General features: G+C 35.8%; 3 protein-coding genes across 7 annotated transcripts; 1 reads left to right on the top strand and 2 right to left on the bottom strand.

Moving 5' to 3' along the window:
* Window positions 1-949: 949 nt before the first annotated feature.
* Window positions 950-6,319, top strand: LOC136200604 (uncharacterized). 5 transcript variants are annotated; one of them, XM_065990994.1, is made up of 14 exons: window positions 950-1,151; window positions 1,674-1,881; window positions 2,143-2,315; window positions 2,411-2,471; window positions 3,064-3,188; window positions 3,277-3,487; window positions 3,566-3,851; window positions 3,957-4,026; window positions 4,113-4,170; window positions 4,251-4,335; window positions 4,417-4,492; window positions 4,634-4,981; window positions 5,079-5,285; window positions 5,592-6,319. In XM_065990994.1, the coding sequence occupies exons 2-14, from the start codon at window positions 1,794-1,796 to the stop codon at window positions 6,036-6,038; spliced, it is 2,235 nt and encodes a 744-aa protein (XP_065847066.1). In that variant the 5' UTR covers window positions 950-1,151; window positions 1,674-1,793; the 3' UTR covers window positions 6,039-6,319. The 5 variants fall into 5 exon arrangements, with proteins under 5 accessions (XP_065847066.1, XP_065847068.1, XP_065847069.1 ...); XM_065990996.1 differs by having other exon boundaries at window positions 950-1,166; window positions 1,679-1,881; XM_065990997.1 differs by having other exon boundaries at window positions 950-1,166; window positions 4,278-4,335.
* A 521-nt stretch (window positions 6,320-6,840) lies between these two features.
* On the bottom strand, window positions 6,841-9,243 carry LOC136234802 (AP-2 complex subunit sigma). Its single transcript, XM_066024282.1, has 6 exons — window positions 9,050-9,243; window positions 8,845-8,943; window positions 8,687-8,737; window positions 7,635-7,808; window positions 7,315-7,374; window positions 6,841-7,092 (listed from the first exon to the last, which is right to left on the bottom strand). Exons 1-6 carry the CDS (start codon window positions 9,050-9,052, stop codon window positions 7,051-7,053), a joined length of 429 nt encoding a protein of 142 aa, XP_065880354.1. The 5' UTR covers window positions 9,053-9,243; the 3' UTR covers window positions 6,841-7,050.
* Window positions 9,244-12,891: 3,648 nt separating this feature from the next.
* LOC136201311 (hexokinase-2, chloroplastic) lies at window positions 12,892-16,941 on the bottom strand. Its single transcript, XM_065991956.1, has 9 exons — window positions 16,391-16,941; window positions 15,042-15,192; window positions 14,775-14,957; window positions 14,607-14,681; window positions 14,369-14,524; window positions 14,182-14,277; window positions 13,752-13,882; window positions 13,581-13,662; window positions 12,892-13,496 (listed from the first exon to the last, which is right to left on the bottom strand). The coding sequence occupies exons 1-9, from the start codon at window positions 16,654-16,656 to the stop codon at window positions 13,158-13,160; spliced, it is 1,479 nt and encodes a 492-aa protein (XP_065848028.1). The 5' UTR covers window positions 16,657-16,941; the 3' UTR covers window positions 12,892-13,157.
* Between the last annotated feature and the right edge of the window lie 1,321 nt (window positions 16,942-18,262).

The raw sequence follows: 18,262 nt of genomic DNA, 5'->3' as shown, positions 1-18,262 counted from the left end.
TTGCCCTTGATCTATCTCAATTGGTGAAATTTCACCCATTTAAATTCAAACTTTAACTGAATTGTTATCTCATTGATAAGTAACGATATTTTAACACGTGGATTTAATAGATATTAGTTTAGTATTTGTTTTTCCTTTTTTTCTTTTTTAATCTAATTAATTATTTCACATAATATGGCAAAAAAAAAAAAAAACTTTAAGAAATATCATGTTTCAAGTTCAAGTGTCAAAATATCGTTATTTATCAATGAGATAACGATTCGGTAAAGTTTGAATATAAATTGGGTAAAATTTTACGAAATGAGATAAAGCATGAACCAAATATGATCAAATAATAGATCAGAAATCAAATGACAAAATTTTAGATAGATCAGAAACAAAATAATACTTTAAACCTAAAAATTATATCAGTTCATTGAATTTCATCTTTTATCTCATACAAAATAAAATAAGAAAAGGTAAAATCAAGTTTGAGGGGTATTTTCGTGATGCAGGAGAAGTACGGAGTCACGCACTATGCATGAAAGCATAACCTCTTCCACGCCGAATTCAGAGAATCGATTCATTACAGTCCTATCAAATTACTCGCCAAGACTACATCCAATTCATCGCCGATTCGAGCGTATGTGTACCTTCCCCTCGTGACTTTCAAACTTTTCAAACTTCCATTCTTTTTATTAAAAAATTAAAAACTAAATAGTATAAATTTAAGAAATTAGTAGAAAGTACAGAATATTTCCATGTCTCTACAGATATTCGTACGCAAAGCGTCGGAATATCTACCAGATACGGTGTGACTTGGACACTCAACCATCCACGCTGGCATTAACGTTCCTACGTGGACGCCACGTGTAACTAGATAAACCAAACGGTTATTGGGCAAGGTATGATGAAAGAAAGAAACTGTGCTGGTATAAATGGGGGAATTGGCCGTTTTGGGATGCATTTAAAGAGGATTTTTACAATGCGAAAGTTTCGGATTTTCCGTCTGTCTTTTATGAGTTTTCACTTTTTAGAGATACAATTATGGAAGTACAGCTGCAGATTTTGATTTTGATTTGAATTCGGCAGTTTTTCAACACATTTCTCTTTCGTTTCTCAGCTCTGATTCAGTATTTCAATGGCGGGTTTCGGTCTGAAAACAATACACAGTAAGATCTAACAGAGTGAGTATGGAGAGTGAGTGAGAGAGCTTTTTTCTTTTGTGTTCTTCTCTGCTTTTATTATGTGTGTGCGCTCTTAGATGCATTTTTGCGTGCATTTGTTTGGCTCCTCCAAGCTTTTTCTCTCTCGGTGCTTTATTTCACGAAGAACCTGATTCTCTAATCACGAGAAACGAATTACTTTTCTACTTTATATTTCACTTTCTTTTTGATTTATTTCCTTCACTCGAATTTCTTTGCTTTTCTTCTTTCCTTTAGCTTTTATATCTCTTCATCTTCACCTCTCTTTCTTTGCTTTCCACTCCCTGAACTCGGACACACACCAAAATAGATTTCTGCAACTGCAGAGATACCTAACTACTAAATCGATTTTCTCTTTCTTTCAACCAAATATCCAAACCAAACGGCACTTTTCGGTTTTCCACTGATAATAACTAAACCGAAATAGAAACTTATTAATTGTTTATATAACTCTGATTGTTTGTTTTATTTCTCTGTTAATTTTCGAAGTTCAGTGAAATTTCGGAGGAGGAAGAGAGAAGAGAAAGATCTGGATTTGGATTTGGCTTATATGAAGCGGTTTTGGGCCGCGGAAGCTGCTAGCAGCAAGTGGATGTTGTTGATTTTGTGATGAGTAAGATGATAGAAACGGACAATAATGGAGACGTGAGGCTTGGAACGAAACAAATTAAGCAATCTGGACACAAGTTCATCTCTGGTAAATTTATTTCCCTCTCCTTTTTTTTCTGGTCCAAAAAATTTACGTTTTTATGCTAAACTAAGATACAAAATCCAAAATCGTGGCTACAGTTGTCGTTTTCTGTATATTCTTTTAAAATTTTGTGATAGGAGCTTAACAGATAAGGAGTGTTCTTTGTTTCGCCTCTTTGCTCTGTTTGTTGTTCTCGGTACCGTTTATTTTTCTTTATTTTTTGATGTGCTTTCAACGGTGTTGTTGCTGGTGACTTTGTATCTTCAGATAAATCTTGCAAGGAGAGAATTAAGAAATTGAGTGCTGTGAACAGAGCAAGTAAGAGAAACGAGGAGAACTATGAAATGGGCTGTGTAGTAGCGGATAGAGAAGAAACCTTTCATTCACCTCCTCCTTCCATAAGTGGTCCTCCCAGTAAGAAATTCAAGCTGCCTAGAAAGGTATGGCTAGAACAGGTATCTTGACTAATTTCCATTTCTGGTTAGTTGTTAATCTGTTGTTTTCATTTCTCCTGTATTTTACTTGAATTTTTCAGCAATTTTTCGATGACTGCGATGGTGTTGATCATGTTTCTGTTCCACGAAAGCTACGGTCAGGTGCGTGGTTTGTCAGTTAGAAGAAAAGAACATTTGTCGCTTTTATCTTTTTTCGTATTCTTTCTTATTTTTTATGAAATAGAAAGAGGAAGGGAGGAATTTGTTATATGATTTTCCGCTTAATATTTTGGAGGTCTCTGGTTTTCAAATCATGGTTTATTGGGTGGTGGGTCTTTCATGGAAATTTCGCTTTTTATTTTTATTTTAATTTTTATGGTTTTCATTTTTGGTTTTTAAGCTTTGTAATTTTTTGATTAGTATTGAAGCAAAACTAGAACTTTTTACTTTTTCTTTATTTTTATAGACGCAAGATTCCATCTGGTTTCTTTTCTAATCCCAACTTATTATGCTAATAATGGAACTTCAGTGCTGCATTTGTTCTTTTCTAAAATAACTGTTCTGTTGAAATTTCCTTTTGGCTCTTTTCTATTCTTATTAGCTTGCTTTTCTAAGGGAGATACTTCTGCTTTTATGAATCTCAAAGTTTCTTAGTTTTTCTTTTGAAAAAGAGAGATGAAGATCAAGACTTCCACTTCATGACTTCTGTTGGCAACTTGCATTAATGCTTTCAAATTTAATTTTTTATTTACAGCCATGAAGAAACGTAATGGAGAATCTATATCTCCACCTTTTCCTGATTCAAAGAAGCCCAACTATTCTGGTGGAGGTGTCAAATCGCACAAAAAGGTCGGCATAAAGAGATCAAAACTAAATCTGGTTAGTTAGTTATATAGAATCTACTCTAATTTCTTATTCAACTTGGATTGCGCACTTCCATTCATATAAATATGAATTTATTTTGTAGAAACAAGGTGGCCCAAACTGGTCCCTGCAGCAGAGTAATGGACCAATTACCAAAGATGAGGAAGAAGTGGTAGAGACCTTGTATGCTTTGGCGGGAATGTTCCCTGACAATAATAAAATTGATAGTAAGAGTATAACTGGTAGTGAATCTATAGATGCAAGTGCGTCGGCATTAACAGGTCCTTCTGATAGTCATGCACACGAACTCGAAGGTAACTCTTTGTTAATTTTCGAACTTACCCTATATATTTGAAGTGTATGGTAATTATCTTGTTTTTTGAATTGTGTAGCTCTGAAAGAAGACCTAAATGCAAATTGCCTATTAAAAACTGATGAAGCTGTTAATATTGCTTCTGATGTTGAAAGATTGCCTGAAGAAACTACTAAAGCTTGTTCTTTAAATGGACCAAGCATTCAAGAAGTATCTGATTTCTCCAGCAGCGGAAAACTCCATCAATTAGACAGTTCCATTGCTCAAGTGAAATCGAACAAAATGTTTGATATACACGAGGAACAAAAGTCACCAGGCAACTCAGTCAACTTTTGCTTTCCAACTGAGCCACATCAGGATAATGGGTTTGTGATAAATATCTTTGGTTTCTTGTGGTTAATTCTATGCTTTCAGTGTTGCTTTCATTTCCTTGTCTTGTAGTAACTTATCGTTATTTCTTCATCATGCAGCAAAGTAAAGCAGCCTGTTAAACTTGAAACTTCACTACTTGAAACGAAGCCAGAGATTGCATTGGGTCTGGTAAGCATAATATAAAAATCTAAATTAAATTGTTCTGAAATGAAAAATGCTAATTCCATTTTTGGCACTTTTTTTCTGCCTTTTAGACTACAGTATTTGGTCAACTGGATCAAAAGCAAATCATCAATGAGCCTAAGAACAATGGTATGAACGTACATGTTTGAAAATTTATATTATGGTCTCTGGAAACGGTCATAATACTATATGATTTCTGGAACTGGCAGTGGCTTATTCTTTTTGTGAAAATCCAGCATCATGGCCAAGCTCTTCAACTTTGTCGAGTACTTCGTCTCATGGTCCTCTGTCACAGTAATTTTCTTGCATTCTTCTTATTTCTTATGTATCACGTTTCCTCTTCGTTCTTATATTAAGTGATTTTTTCTGTCACAGATCCTGTGCTGCTAAAGTACCTGCTTGGTTTGGTACCAGGCCTGGTTCATTTCAAAATCACTCTTCTACTGGAAATGTAAGCACTCCGTTTAGTTTTTATTTCTGGTGCCCTCTCTTGAATGGTTGTGCAGACTTCTGAAACTAGCCTGCATGCCTGATTAGTACTGTCTTTTAACATCTCTAATAGAGAATATGTGGTGGACCATGAATAATGCAGGTTTCTAAAGTTTCAACTGATCAAAGGTCATGGAAGAAGTGTGCAACTCATGTTCACATAAGCCGGCTAATTAAGACCTTACAAATGCCTGGGACTAATGAAAGCTTGGAACTGCTGCCAAATAAGCTGGAACCACAAGATATATTAAAGCAAGGCGTACTTATGACAATAAATGACTTCAGTAGCATAAAAAATGATTTAAATGGAGTTACATCTCCTAGCAGCATAATTAAGACAACCAAGACGAACCTAAACGATACTAAAAATGGTAATCTACAACACCTACGAGTGCAGCAAGATCATTCACAGGCTGATCTAGCATCAGGTGTATACACTTCACAGAAACAGGTGAGTTTCTTGTTCAAATTAATTTGTTATCCTAATGTTTGGATTTGACCATGCCTAAGAAATGGTTCTGATATTTTCCGCTTTTGATTTCTTATAGAGTTTCAATTTCTTGTCTCTATCGGCTGGAGGTGGTGGGATGGAATCTAATATTAGTAATAATAGAGCTGCAAATTGTTCAGAATCATTGGCAAAATTGCAGATTCCTTATCACACACAAAATCCCACACTTGTTCCTTTCTCCATGTACCAAACACGTGGTGCATCTGCTTACCCTGTTCATCCTTCAGCAGCAGCAGTGCAACAGGTTATATCTGTTGCTTTTTTTATTGGCATTTCAATCTGTGAATTGTTGACTTCATAACTGATCAAAGAAATGAGTTTACAGTCTTTTTACTTTTTAGCCATTTGTTTTGTCCTGAGGTTGCAGTCCATTAATGAGACAAATACTTCACTGCTTACCTAATGTTGCACGGAAACTGATGGAATACGTCAGTTACCTATTGGCTATTGTTGACTTGGCATGATGTGGAAGATTTGCATGACCACGATTTTTAAATATGATTGGCTGGTTTAGAAGTTTCTGATTTGTTGTATGAATGTTTGGTTGTAGGCACAACTTCAGTTACCTTCCCATTTCAGCAGCACATACTGTGGACCGCAAGCAAATCCCAAAGGCTTGACAAAGCAGCAACAGCTTTGGGCAGCCCAGTTAACTCAGTATAGAAACACTGGAACATCCACAGCCATAATGCATTTCCCAAGCTGGAAAAATGGAATGCAAGACTCATCACCGGCTATGATACCGTGCATCGCACCCTCACCCCCAACTGTGGAAGTGCTTGGTCCCAAATACCCCTATACCACTCATCACCAGCAGAATCAGAATCAGCATCAGCATCATCAACAGCACCAGTTTGTGGGGTTCAGTTTGCAGCATGGTAGAATTAAAAGGCAAGATCACCATCCATCTTCAGTTTATGAAGAAACTGAAGTTGGGTTTAGAGCCAGTAGCAGTAGTGCACTACCAATTCAATTACTCTGCAACGAGCACCTATGAAAAGGAGTAAAAATCGGCTCCAATCCTATCCCATGGACATAGATCATTATTTCATTCTTTATTTGTCTTATTTCGCGACTTGGCGCCCGATTTTGGCATGATTGAAAGATGAAAAACAAAAGCTCATCAGCTGCTGCTTTTGCAATGGGTGATTTGTGGTGCCATCTATCTAAGTACAGTTTTACCAATTTATGAAGAAAACTTATCTAGAGAAGAAAAATGTCTTATGTCCATACCTGTCTTCTAGAGTATGAAACCTTCTACTTCTTTATTCCTTGTCAGCGTATTTGTTATGTACTTATTCTGAACATACTTAGCACTTGGAAAGCAGTTGCCATTTAATATAAAGTAATTACAATAAAAAAAAATAAATTGTTTGAATGAGGTTTTATAAAGCAAGGTAATACAAAAATTGTTGCCTTCCAAATAAGTGGGAAAAAAATATTAATAGATTTTGAGAATTTGAAGATTTTAGTTTTTTGAACAAAAATGGGTTAGCATTTCTTTGTTTGGCTTTTGAGAATACAAAAATTGTTGCCTTCCAAATAAGTGGGAAAAAAATATTAATAGATTTTGAGAATTTGAAGATTTTAGGTTTTTGAACAAAAATGGGTTAGCATTTCTTTGTTTGGCTTTTGAGAGAATAAAATAAAAAATTGAAGCTGAATTCTGAAATATTAAAACATCAATGTCCAATTTAGGAATGTTAAAAAGATCTTGGCACGTATTTATCAGCCATTCTTGCCCTGATGCCAGGAGCAGAATAAATTTACCATTAGCTAAAGCACAAATAGTTCAGAAATTATATGAACCAAATTGGTTAATGATGGAATTGAGTTTTCATTGGTAACAAATAATTGGGCACAAGAATCCGAACAAAGAAAAAGCAAATTCTCAATTTTCAATATTACAAAAGAACTAGCAGTGCCATAAACATAACTGCAGAAGAAATTGGGGCAAAAGATGAGGAAAACATTTAACAAAAATGAAAACTTCACTACAGGATAGATATCTACTCGAGCTTCTCCAACTCTCCCATTCTTTCTATGATTGCCTGTAGTTGCAACAAATCATAGTATTAAAGGAACGTAATCTCATGTCACAGACACCAGAAAAGTACTTACAACAAATCATAGTATTAAAGGAACGTAATCTCATGTCACAGACACCAGAAAAGCAGAAACACTACTAAGGAGGAGTTTTCGTGCAACATAGCACAGACATAATGGAAGGATTGAATTAATTGGGGTATCATTTCAATTTAACAAATGCTCACCTTCTTGCTTGTTTCTTGTAACTCCCCAGCAAGAATGAATTCATCAAGTATCAGATAAACCTGTTAGGAGATAAGATTTTGAGAACAAATGGCAACAACAATACTTCTTTTAACGGTTCATGGCAAACAGGAACTAATTGATCTGTGATAAAAGTTCCGACATGAAGTGAACCAGGAAGGACATTACATAAAGATGGCATTTAAGAATGATGAAATTTTAGGTATGAACAGTCCTCAACGGAGGGAATTGCCAGCAATGCTAAAGCTTTGATGAAAGGATTGAAGAGTACGTGGAGAAAGAGCAAGTGGCAGAGACGAACCTTGTGAAAGTTGAATACCAAATCTAGTTCACATACATTGCTGAAGAAATGATCCAATATCTCCACAAACAAATGGATGCATTCCAAATATGCCAACTCATTATCCGTTATATCAACACACAGTGAGAAAAACAATCCTGCGTATCTCCTGTAAATGACCTTGTGCGTTCGGAACTGCAAGATTATATTTGTCATGTCAACATGGAAAAGCTTATGATGCAAAAGCCATGAGAGTACAGGTAAGTGTAATTGGTCAAGCCATGTATCAAAGTCCACGAACAAGGAACAAGGAAACAGTTATTTAGTCAGACTTAGGAACAATGCAGGCCAGAGGAAACATTATATCATAACGAAGGTTAGAGTCGGATCCAGGATTCACTGACACGGGGTGCTTGGGTACTCTGCTCTCTGATGATCTATTGAGTTCTCAATTGATATTATTTGGGTGCTTTCGTAGAAAAATTGAAGGCTCGTACACAGCTTCCATGAAGTTTTCCAGCATTTTCTCATGGTCAATGAGTGCTCAAGCCCCCCACCCCCTAGATCCTTCCCGGAGTATTTGAGATCAAGATATTTGTGGCTGAAATAGACAGACAGATGAAGCGACTCTAGTATAACAAAAGTTACAAGAAAATTACTTCAGCCCCAAAGCCTGGGGGTTTCGAAGATGTCTCAACTTAGGTTGGACTAAATAATCTCTTTGAACAACAAATTCACAGTGCATAAAACCCCATCTAATTCTTGCACACGATGAAGTGATCGAACTTCTAATTGCATTTATGTGAGGAATGACCTCAAAATAATTGCAAATGAGAGAATGGTCATACCTCTAGATAACAGGAGGTGTGAATCAAAAACTCATTGTATAAGAACACAGGTAACCCAAAAGCAATTCATGGCCTTAACAGGGCATCTAATTCACTCCCAACCGGTAAACTAATTTGATGACATTAACGAATCCAGATTCTTAATGTATTCGATCAACAAATTAAAACAAAATTATTATGATAATCATCCATTTTTTTTATAAAGAGGATTATAAAAGCACCAACCTCAACGAAATTCGTGAACTTGGGATCTCTATTAACCACCAAACGATGAACCTAAAAAAAAAGTTAATAACAATATTAATGAAGCCCAAAAACCCTTGCATAATTCCGGTAAAATGAAAAGCAATTAGGAAAGGCGAGAGCATAAAAAGATGGCAGACCTCGTATTCAACTTTGTGCTTCTCAGAATCCTCGAGAGGAACGTAGTATTTGGCGAGACGAGTCTTGCCTTGCCTGTTCTGCAGAAGTATGAACCGGATCTGGAAAACACCCAAAATTGGTATAAAAAAAAGTAGAAAGATCAAAATCACGGTTTTCAATTAGAGAAGAAAAAGTATAATCATACGCAGATAATCGAAAGAGTACCATTGTTGTGTAATCAAATGAGAAATAATGGAAGAACGGTTAAGAATTAGGAGCAGCAACCGCAAAATTCAGGATATAAACCAATTGCAATTCTTTCTCCTTCCTTCTTTTCTCAGTCAAATTTCTTCGTCCTGACTGACACACAGAGGAGAAGAGGTGAATGTTGAAACTTGGAAAGGGAAAAGGAAAGTGAAATGTCAAAAATGACGTCAACTCTCTCATATGTTTTACTTTTTATCTACGGTAAAGACTTGAACCAGCTCTTGAATTAATGCAGCTGATCGAATGCTAATGTATAAAATTGTGTAAATTTAACTCCTTTTCTAATTGGCAGAGTGAACATGGATCCAATAAACACATTCATAACTCATCTAGATACATATTTTAACCCATCATTTCTCAAATCCTCCCCGAGAACCTAGAACTCCTATAGATGCCAGCGACAATCCTCTCGATAATTGGCATCATCTCTAAGAAGGAACAGTGGTGTGTTGAAGGGATGTTTGTGGTAGATTCCACAATTTAAGAAATGAAGTTAATTTTTTTTATAATGCGTCTAGACTCCTCACATACCACATGGAAGGAATCAGGTGCTACCAGAGCTGATCCTGATATTTTAAGGACATAGGGGCAAATTACCAAATAAGGGTCTTAATAAATAAAATACAAGCAAAAAATAAATTATGAAAGTCAATTGTATAAAAAGAAATTTCTTTCAAAATAATACTTTTTCTTATTACATTTAACAAACGATCTAATAAATTTTTTCGGATGTGAGTTAGTGAGAGAAACTCTAACTTCTCTATCTATTCCTCTTTTTTATTCTTCAAAGTTCCATTTCTTCAACTCTTCATCACCATCATTATCTTTCAACTTTTCCAATTTTGTGTCTGATCTGATTTTTCTAAAGGAAAAAGAAGGAAGTTTGTCTTCATTCTTCCTCGTCCCATTTATGTTTAGTTTTAGTTTTAGTTTTTAGTTTTTAGTTTTAAATCCACTTTTTCGGGTTAGTTTGAAATCTATATTCCTTATTCAACTTCTTTTCCGTCAAATCTACACATATGAGCTATATTTCTTTCATTCATTTAATCTTTTTTCGGTCTTAGCAAGAACGGAAAAAGTTCATCTTGTCCGTAGATCTATAGATCTACGTGGTTGCAAAAACTGAAAGGACTCAGATCCGAATGTCCGTAAGAGCCTAAATAGTGAAGCATGGATTACAGATGTTTTTCAACGGGATTCGACGTACGAGAAGGATATGATTTCTTTGTTTGTTTTATTTGTACTTTTTATGGTTGTTATTGCTCTTTGTAGTCCTTGTATTGCTCTTTATAGTCTATTTTCTTCCCTTTGTGGATGTAGCTTATATGGGTTGGAGGCTTTATTCCTCTTTATTCTGGTGATGTATCTGTACTTTTTAAATTAATGGAATGATATGGTTTTTTATCAAAAAAAAAAAAAAAAACAAACAATCTAATAAAAAAAATATTTTATATGAAAAAACATTTTATATCACTTTAATTATCTAGTTTCTCGTACAAAACAATGTCTACAAGCATTTTTAGATACAAAATCACTAATAATATTGTATACATTAATATGTTCTAATATACTTCTCTCAATAGATAAAAAAAGTTAGAAAAAGCAATTGAAATATTTTGATAGCAATCTACTGCTATGAAAAACTTAAGAATTTCAAATTCTTAACATATTTGGTAAAGTCATTTGAAACACTGTTATTTTTGGAAAAAAAAAATTCATATGCACCAATATTTGAAAAATTATTTAAAAAATGTAGTCACAAAATTTGTGGAAGATTTCTTAATTCATCATTGAAGATAACGGTTAAAGAAAATATTACTGTTTAATCGTTGGAATCGATGATGTGTGATTAAAAAAAATGAGAGATAGTATGGATTTTATTGAGATTGATGGGTGATTGAAGAAGAGAATAATTTGAGAATTTTGCAAGACACAAATTAGGAATTGGTACATTACACATTGTTTATGCCTTAATAATTATGCATATTTCTTTTAATCTAAGTAAAATTAAAAATCTACTACTATGTTTAGGCCTTCCCTCATCCTTGAACCCTGGACAGGTGCCCCTCCTGCCCAGGCTCAGGGACAGCCCTGGGTGCTACGCAAGTCCGGACATCATATTTGATCATTAAAGAATTTAACTTCAGCTATTAGTTTTTACTCTAGAATTCCGGAATCGTCATACTGTCTCTCATCGACTATTAAGTCAGGAGCTTCATAACTAAACGAAGCCTTAAAGAACTTCAAAAATCGAAGGGTGGGACATCTTATGATTGAAAAATATACGAAGCTAGGCAAGTTTTTCCATTAGAGGAAGTAAAGACACGCGTCACAAGAAGAGCCACTGAATCAAACTGGATGATGACATATAACTGCTAAGCCACATAGATCGATAGAAGAAGAGTTTTGAAATTACACCAATATGTGTCCCTGATTTCGCGCTTGGAATCACGGGATGGTAGTTTTGGCAAATGTAGAATGTTACTAACTGCCAACAGACATTCCTCACTCAAAGAACGATGCGTGTCTGTGAGTTAGATTATGGCGTACAATCTGCCAAACTATCAAATTTACTCCTAACACCTTATAAATAGAACAAATTGCTATGCATCGAAAGGTACACATACATTCTCTAAGCTACACCTCTAATTGCATATTTTACAGTATCCACATTTTTCAATTCTGCTAACTTTAGCATCAGAATAGAATTGTCCACCCCTCCTTTGATTTGATTTTGTGTCTTATTTCAAGCATCAATAGAACCTTTCTCACAGACACTTTTTTATGAATAACTCGAAGTTTTTTTTTTAAAGAACCTTTGGGTTTTTTTCGGTATCTCATTAAGTTGCAAAATAAATTATATTGCAGGTTATATTTGTTAGACTGAGAACAATTTTCCATAGAATAATTAAGAAAAAAAATCATTCCATAAAAAATATTCTTTACGATGAGAGTTATTTTTCCATCCTTAAATCCAAAGCAATAAAATAAAACATACTCAACTTAGAGTTAATTTCATATTCATTTACTATACTACAAGTAATAGATTTGTTTTTTACAAAATAAGCGTTACTTTATGTGTTTTTACTAATAATAACATATAAAATGCTTTTTCTAGAATATATGTTCTTACAATAATAATATGTTTTTAAGCGAAAATGTGTTAAATGAAACAAACATAGCCATCCCCAATAAAATTTCAAATTGTGTGTAGGAAAATGAAAACAAAAAATAATAATAAGCGAACGAAGCTATTGTCAGGAGGTGGACATCCCAACTAAATTAGCGTCTCCACTTTCGAAAAAAGCAAAATCCAAATATTATTAAAAAAGAGAAAATAGCAAATAAAGAAGAGAAGTCAAGAAAAGCGTAAATATTCTAAATTACAAAGATCATAAAAAATGAAAGAACGACAAAATTGAAGAACCGAGCTCCACCATATTATTTCATCACAAGTAATATCGAAAAGAATCAAGAGCCCGATTGTCTTCCCTATAAATATGGGAAACCACTATCTCCATAACCGACCACTGTGTTAAATATCATAGCCAAGCCGACGTAGCAACCAAGGAACTTCCACGGAATGACGCGTAAGCAAATGAACTACGTACTTTAAATCTGACTCTATCCATAATTTATTCCAATTCTTTTCTCAGGCTACGTCCACCGCAAAGATTACCGCTTTCAGCAATAGGAATATCAAAATTAATTATTCCTTCACAATCATATGATTTATATATTCAACATGATTATATATGGTATAAATGTAATAAAATTGTTAATTGGATCAAACAGGTTGTATCCGACAACTCATTCATAAATAGTTTTATTCCGGGAAGCACCGATATGTCTAGGAGGTTAACGTACGATCCGACACTCCAAGAACATTTTGGGACACAAAATCCACACTCCAAAAAACGTAAGACAATAAAGACATTCTGCAACTTATTTATTCTATACTTGTTAAATTACAATTCTGCAACTTAATTCCTAAACCAACATTATCTTCTTGTTTCAAATTCAACTACACAACATAAATCCAAAGCTGCTACACAGAAACAAGAACCTAATAATCATGATCATACTTTGAATTTGTAGCAGCCAGAAGAGCAGCTCCAATTCCAGATCCATCTTTCGAGTGTTCTATCACTATATTCTTCGACATTTCTAATCCCAAAAGCTCACTTACCGCGTCTTTCAAGTATTTTCTATACTGCGGATAGTGCTCGTAGAGGCCGCCATCCATAGCTACCACTGTTCTTTTTCCAAATATAAGACCTTTTGAATCTTCCTCCATCTTCTGCAGAATTCCGACTATTCCAGCACCAGCTAACCGTCCGCCTCTTTCAACAATGGCATCACAAACCTCTACCACTATCTTCCTCGAGCTTAGGCTCGACTCGGCCTATAAACAAACTTGGATTATCTCATGACATCAATGAACTCTATATAAGTCATCAAGTCATCAAGAGAGAAAGAGTAGAATTACCCCAACAACGTCGTACAAGACTGATCCAACAGTTTGAAGATCAGCAGAGTTGTCCTGTTGCATTGCACATAGGTCCGGGGTACTGCAATAGCGCGATACAATCATAACATGATCCTCATTAATGTATTAATGTTCGACTCTTACACGAGAAAAGAATAGATAAGCAAGTACCGGAGTGTGAAGGGTACAGATAACTTTTGTGGCACGGAACTGCCAAATAAAGCACCTTCTTCGGCCATCTTTAACAATGCTCTTCGTGCGATTTCTCCTAAATACATTCCGGAGATTGTCTTCTCATATATCTGCTCATGATGACAATGCAAATGATAAACAGTAAGTTGAGAGCAGTGCTATTATAAAAGGGCGGCTCGGTGCACTACGCGTCCCCGCTAAGCGAGGGTTCGGGGAGGGGTCCCACCACAAGGGTGTATTGGGAGCAAGCCTTTCCCCTGCCAATTTTTTTGGCAAGAGGCCGCTCCTAAGACTCGAACCCATGACCTCTCAGTCATACGACAACAACGTCTACCTTTGCGCCAAGGCTCGCCCTCAGAGCAGTGCTATGATTATAATTGACAAAAAAGCAACTGCAACCAAGATTTACCTGCTCACCCGGATTAATACTCGCAGCATCCATATCTCTATCAAACACGGTCAAAGGAATGCCATTTGAGAATGCGCCCCATTCGGTATTGATGATCTGAAGCAAGGGAATTTCGAAAAGTTTATGGTATAAATCAAGATTTATAAACACTATCTATAGCAGAAGCAGAGTTGGCATTCCTCCATACTGTTCGTCCAGAAGATGACTTCTGCCCGTGCAACTTTGGAATAGCGTCTGCTCGTTCTACGTAGCAAGCATTAGTTCCAGTACCCAAAATGACAGCAGCCATAACATCGTCGTCCCAGTATCTCGCTCCAGCTAGAGTTCCGACAGTATCATTAACCTATTCTTGATCAATGCACAAGGTGGTTACTTAGTTTATCAGAACTTTGGTGGAAAAAGATACTAGAACAAAAACAACATACCAAGGCGGACACTCGCATATCTAAACTTCGACGTTCCATAGCTTCATTTAGACAAGCAACGACATCTCGTCCTGCCTGCACGAAGTGTGAAGTTCACTCGAAACATTGAACTTGCAGCTTACACATTGCAACAACACAATAATGAATGAATTGGGGATATAAACAGACCGTCCTGGAGACTGCAAAACCTTTGGTCCACTTGATGAGTAAGCCAGAATCAATTGATGTTTGCTTCACAGGGAAAGAAAAAGTGAATCCAATCTCTCTTTTTCTTCCATGTGGTAAGTGAAATTTCCCACCCTCTTTTTGTGCAAATTTTGCCAGTCCGGACGCAATAAAATCGAAAAGTTCCTGCGTTATGCAATACAACTTGGGATTAGAAGTGTTCTAAGAAGCAACATTTTGGAAAATTGAAAGAAAACACATAACACAGACCTCAGAGGTACCAAACATGAGGTCTTGAGGGATGGAAACTTGCTCAAATTCAGTGGCTACAGCTCTCTCTTCTTTCCCTCCTAATTGCACCCTCAGCACCCGAAAATTCGTACCGCCGAGATCCAATGCATAAAACAGTCCTTTCTCATTCCTTTCAAAACAATTGTGTGTTTTTTTCAAAAACAGAACAAAGAAAAAAGTATCCATGTATACAAAGAATTATAATAAATTGTGGGAAGCACCATTCTAGTTTCTAGCTAGGTGAATAGATTATGTTGAGAATGACTCGACAATTCTAAAGTAATTACTATTAGAAGTTTTGGATAAGACCACTGCGTCAGAGACACAAAATAGTTCGAGTTTGGGAAACACTCAGTGGTTAGAAGAAACTCAACGGGATCAAAACGGATGAAGAAGGAACAATTCCAGCGATGTTAATAGGGCCAGCACACCGAGAGGCTGAACAAGCTCAAAATGCTAGCAAGACAGTGCCTTGCAGCCGCCAGCACACCAAGCAACTTGGTGGCCACGAGCACACCAAGCAACTTCGCGAGCTGGAGTTACAGGCAGATTCAGGTTTTTTTCTTCTTTTGTCTAAAGTTTTTTTCTATTCCTATTGTGATTATAACTCTAATTATAAAACTGAGTTTAGCTCAATGGTGTAAACATATAAAAAGAGCTTCTAAACTGTGTTCAAGGTGATACCACACAATTAATCATATTACAGTTGGCCTAATGAGGTATTCCCTCTTCAACAGCAACCACGATCAAGAGACCTCAAGTTCATGCATATTCACACCCGAATTGGGTGCCTTGATTCACAGAATCACAGTTGCAGCCATTACAACATTTCAGGTTAACAGCAGGCTCACGCCATTAATTAATCACCACGTGGACTTCATCTCTCGTTTAGGACACACAACCTAATCCTCTTGTGTATAAAAGGTACATAATACACTAAAAGCTACTAAATTCATTCTTATTGCTCATCTAAACTAAGTACTTTTCAGTATCTTTTTACTCGATGACTTAAGTATCAGAGCAGGTCGTCAGTCCTAGTGGTCCCTAGCGCCTCTTTGATCATTTTTCTATCTTATTCAGTCCCCTAAAGGTCCTAGCAAGCTCAACTCAAATTGTTCAATATCCAATCCAAATTCTAACAGATTAGAATATGTTTTCAATCAAAATCTTAAGCTAACCAAATTACATTTTCTACATCTTTTCTACCTTCTAATTAGCATTTGTTTTTTTGTTGGACATGATTGAAAATGAAATAGATGCATTAACAGACAATAAAAAGGACAAATACAAGAAAAAGGCAAGCTTGATCAGTATTTGAAAACACCTACCCGCTAGGCAAGCTATCAACATAACTGAGAATCATCTTCAAATCGCTACCACCGTCAGAAGCAAGTCCAGCTCGCATATCAGCAGTCATGGAATCAGCCACGTGGCGCAGAACTGGTAAAGGAGTTGCACAGTCCATTTGTAAGTTGGTCAAGATCGGAGTCACCGAGACTACGTTGGATCGGACGGCCATCCTTATCGGAGTTACATTACTCCTCCGGGATCGAGAAAGATAGAATGAAGCAACCGCCGGAGAAGTAACAGACATTGTGTCAGACGGTGGTGCGATCAAAGTGAGTAAAAGGAAGAGGGAAAAAGAAAATTGTGAGGCTGAGACAAGGACTGAGAAAACATAGTTAAGAGTAGACTAGACTAGTGTCTTTTTTAGATAGTTAGGTTCCAAGATTTATGATTATATTAATTAAATTATGAAATTCAACTGTTTGATGATTTCTTTTTGTAGTTAATTAATGGATCAACTACCAAAGTGATACCTTCCAGTTGTGTTGTGTTGAAATAATAAATGTTTATTTTTGAGGGAAGAAAGGGTAGCGTTCGGACAAAGCAGGGGGGGTTTGGTCAGGGACGGACAAAGCAAAGACATCTGTTCTTGTTGGATTTCCTAATCAGACCAGGTGTTTTTTGCTTTGTTCAATCCACTGGATACGCATACTCTACCTTTTTCTCTTTGAAACTACTTGCACATCTCCTACTGAGGTTTCTTTACGGGTATAGATTTCGGTAAACACTCGTATAATAAGATATACCACAACTACTTACAAACAGAAATAAAAACAATTATAAATAAAGAATAAACAGCTAAATCTACTATAATAGATCAATAAAAAAATTTATTCAATAAAAAAATAGCAAAACAAATTAAAGAAATGACTTATCTTTTAGTTAAAGCGGAACGAAAATCTCAAAATCCTAAGTGAAGAAGAAAAATGTTCAAAACATTTTCAAGCTTTTTTTTTTTTTTGGTATTATTAGTTGCATATTTTATCACCCTGAAATTCAATATAAAATTCGGAAGTTACAATATAAAGTTGAAAGACTTGTTTTTTTTTTTTTAACCTAAGTTGAAAGACATTTGACTGGAAGACCTCAGGCCTATTAGCAATGAGCACCCATCCACTTTATCCAAATGAAGGTGGTGCGACATGCAAGGACGAATCCAGAATTTTAAACTAGTGGGAGCAAACTTAACATGTAAAAATTTACAAGAAACCAATAACAATATGAATAAACCATTTTGAAGAAATTTGTAATTGTGTTTTACAAATGGAACAAACATAAAACTATTAGTGTGTTGGGATTATTAATTCAGAGTATTGGAATGATTGAATGTATTGACTTGATTAGGGTTTACTGCAAAGGTATATTTATACATAAGGAGGTATAAACCTATACTAAGTCTAATTGACGTAAACCCAAGATATGAGATAAACATACAGGACATACAGGATAAATATTGAGAAGAGTAATTGTAGTAGAACTCTATGTACTAACAGCCCCCCTCAAGCCGATAGCGGAGGACCCAAGCACAAGCGGTCCCGAAGAAGAAGAAATCGAGTGCTCGATAGAGGCTTGGTTAAAATATCTGCAATCTGATCATCAGTCGGTATGAAACGAATTGAGAGAAAACCACTTGCCACTTGTTCACGAACAAAATGATAGTCTAACTCGATATGTTTCGTGCGTGCATGAAAACCCGGATTACCAGTAAGATAAATAGCACCAACATTATCGCACCACAACTGAATAGGTCGAGGAATTTGAAACCGTAACTCCTTGAGAAGCGATTGAATCCATAAGAGTTCAGCTGTGGCATTTGCAACCGCCTTGTATTCACTCTCTGTTGAAGAACGAGC

This window comes from Euphorbia lathyris, chromosome 7 (assembly GCF_963576675.1).
Source record: "Euphorbia lathyris chromosome 7, ddEupLath1.1, whole genome shotgun sequence".
NCBI lineage: Eukaryota > Viridiplantae > Streptophyta > Magnoliopsida > Malpighiales > Euphorbiaceae > Euphorbia > Euphorbia lathyris.
This window is presented reverse-complemented; position numbering and strand designations above follow the sequence as displayed.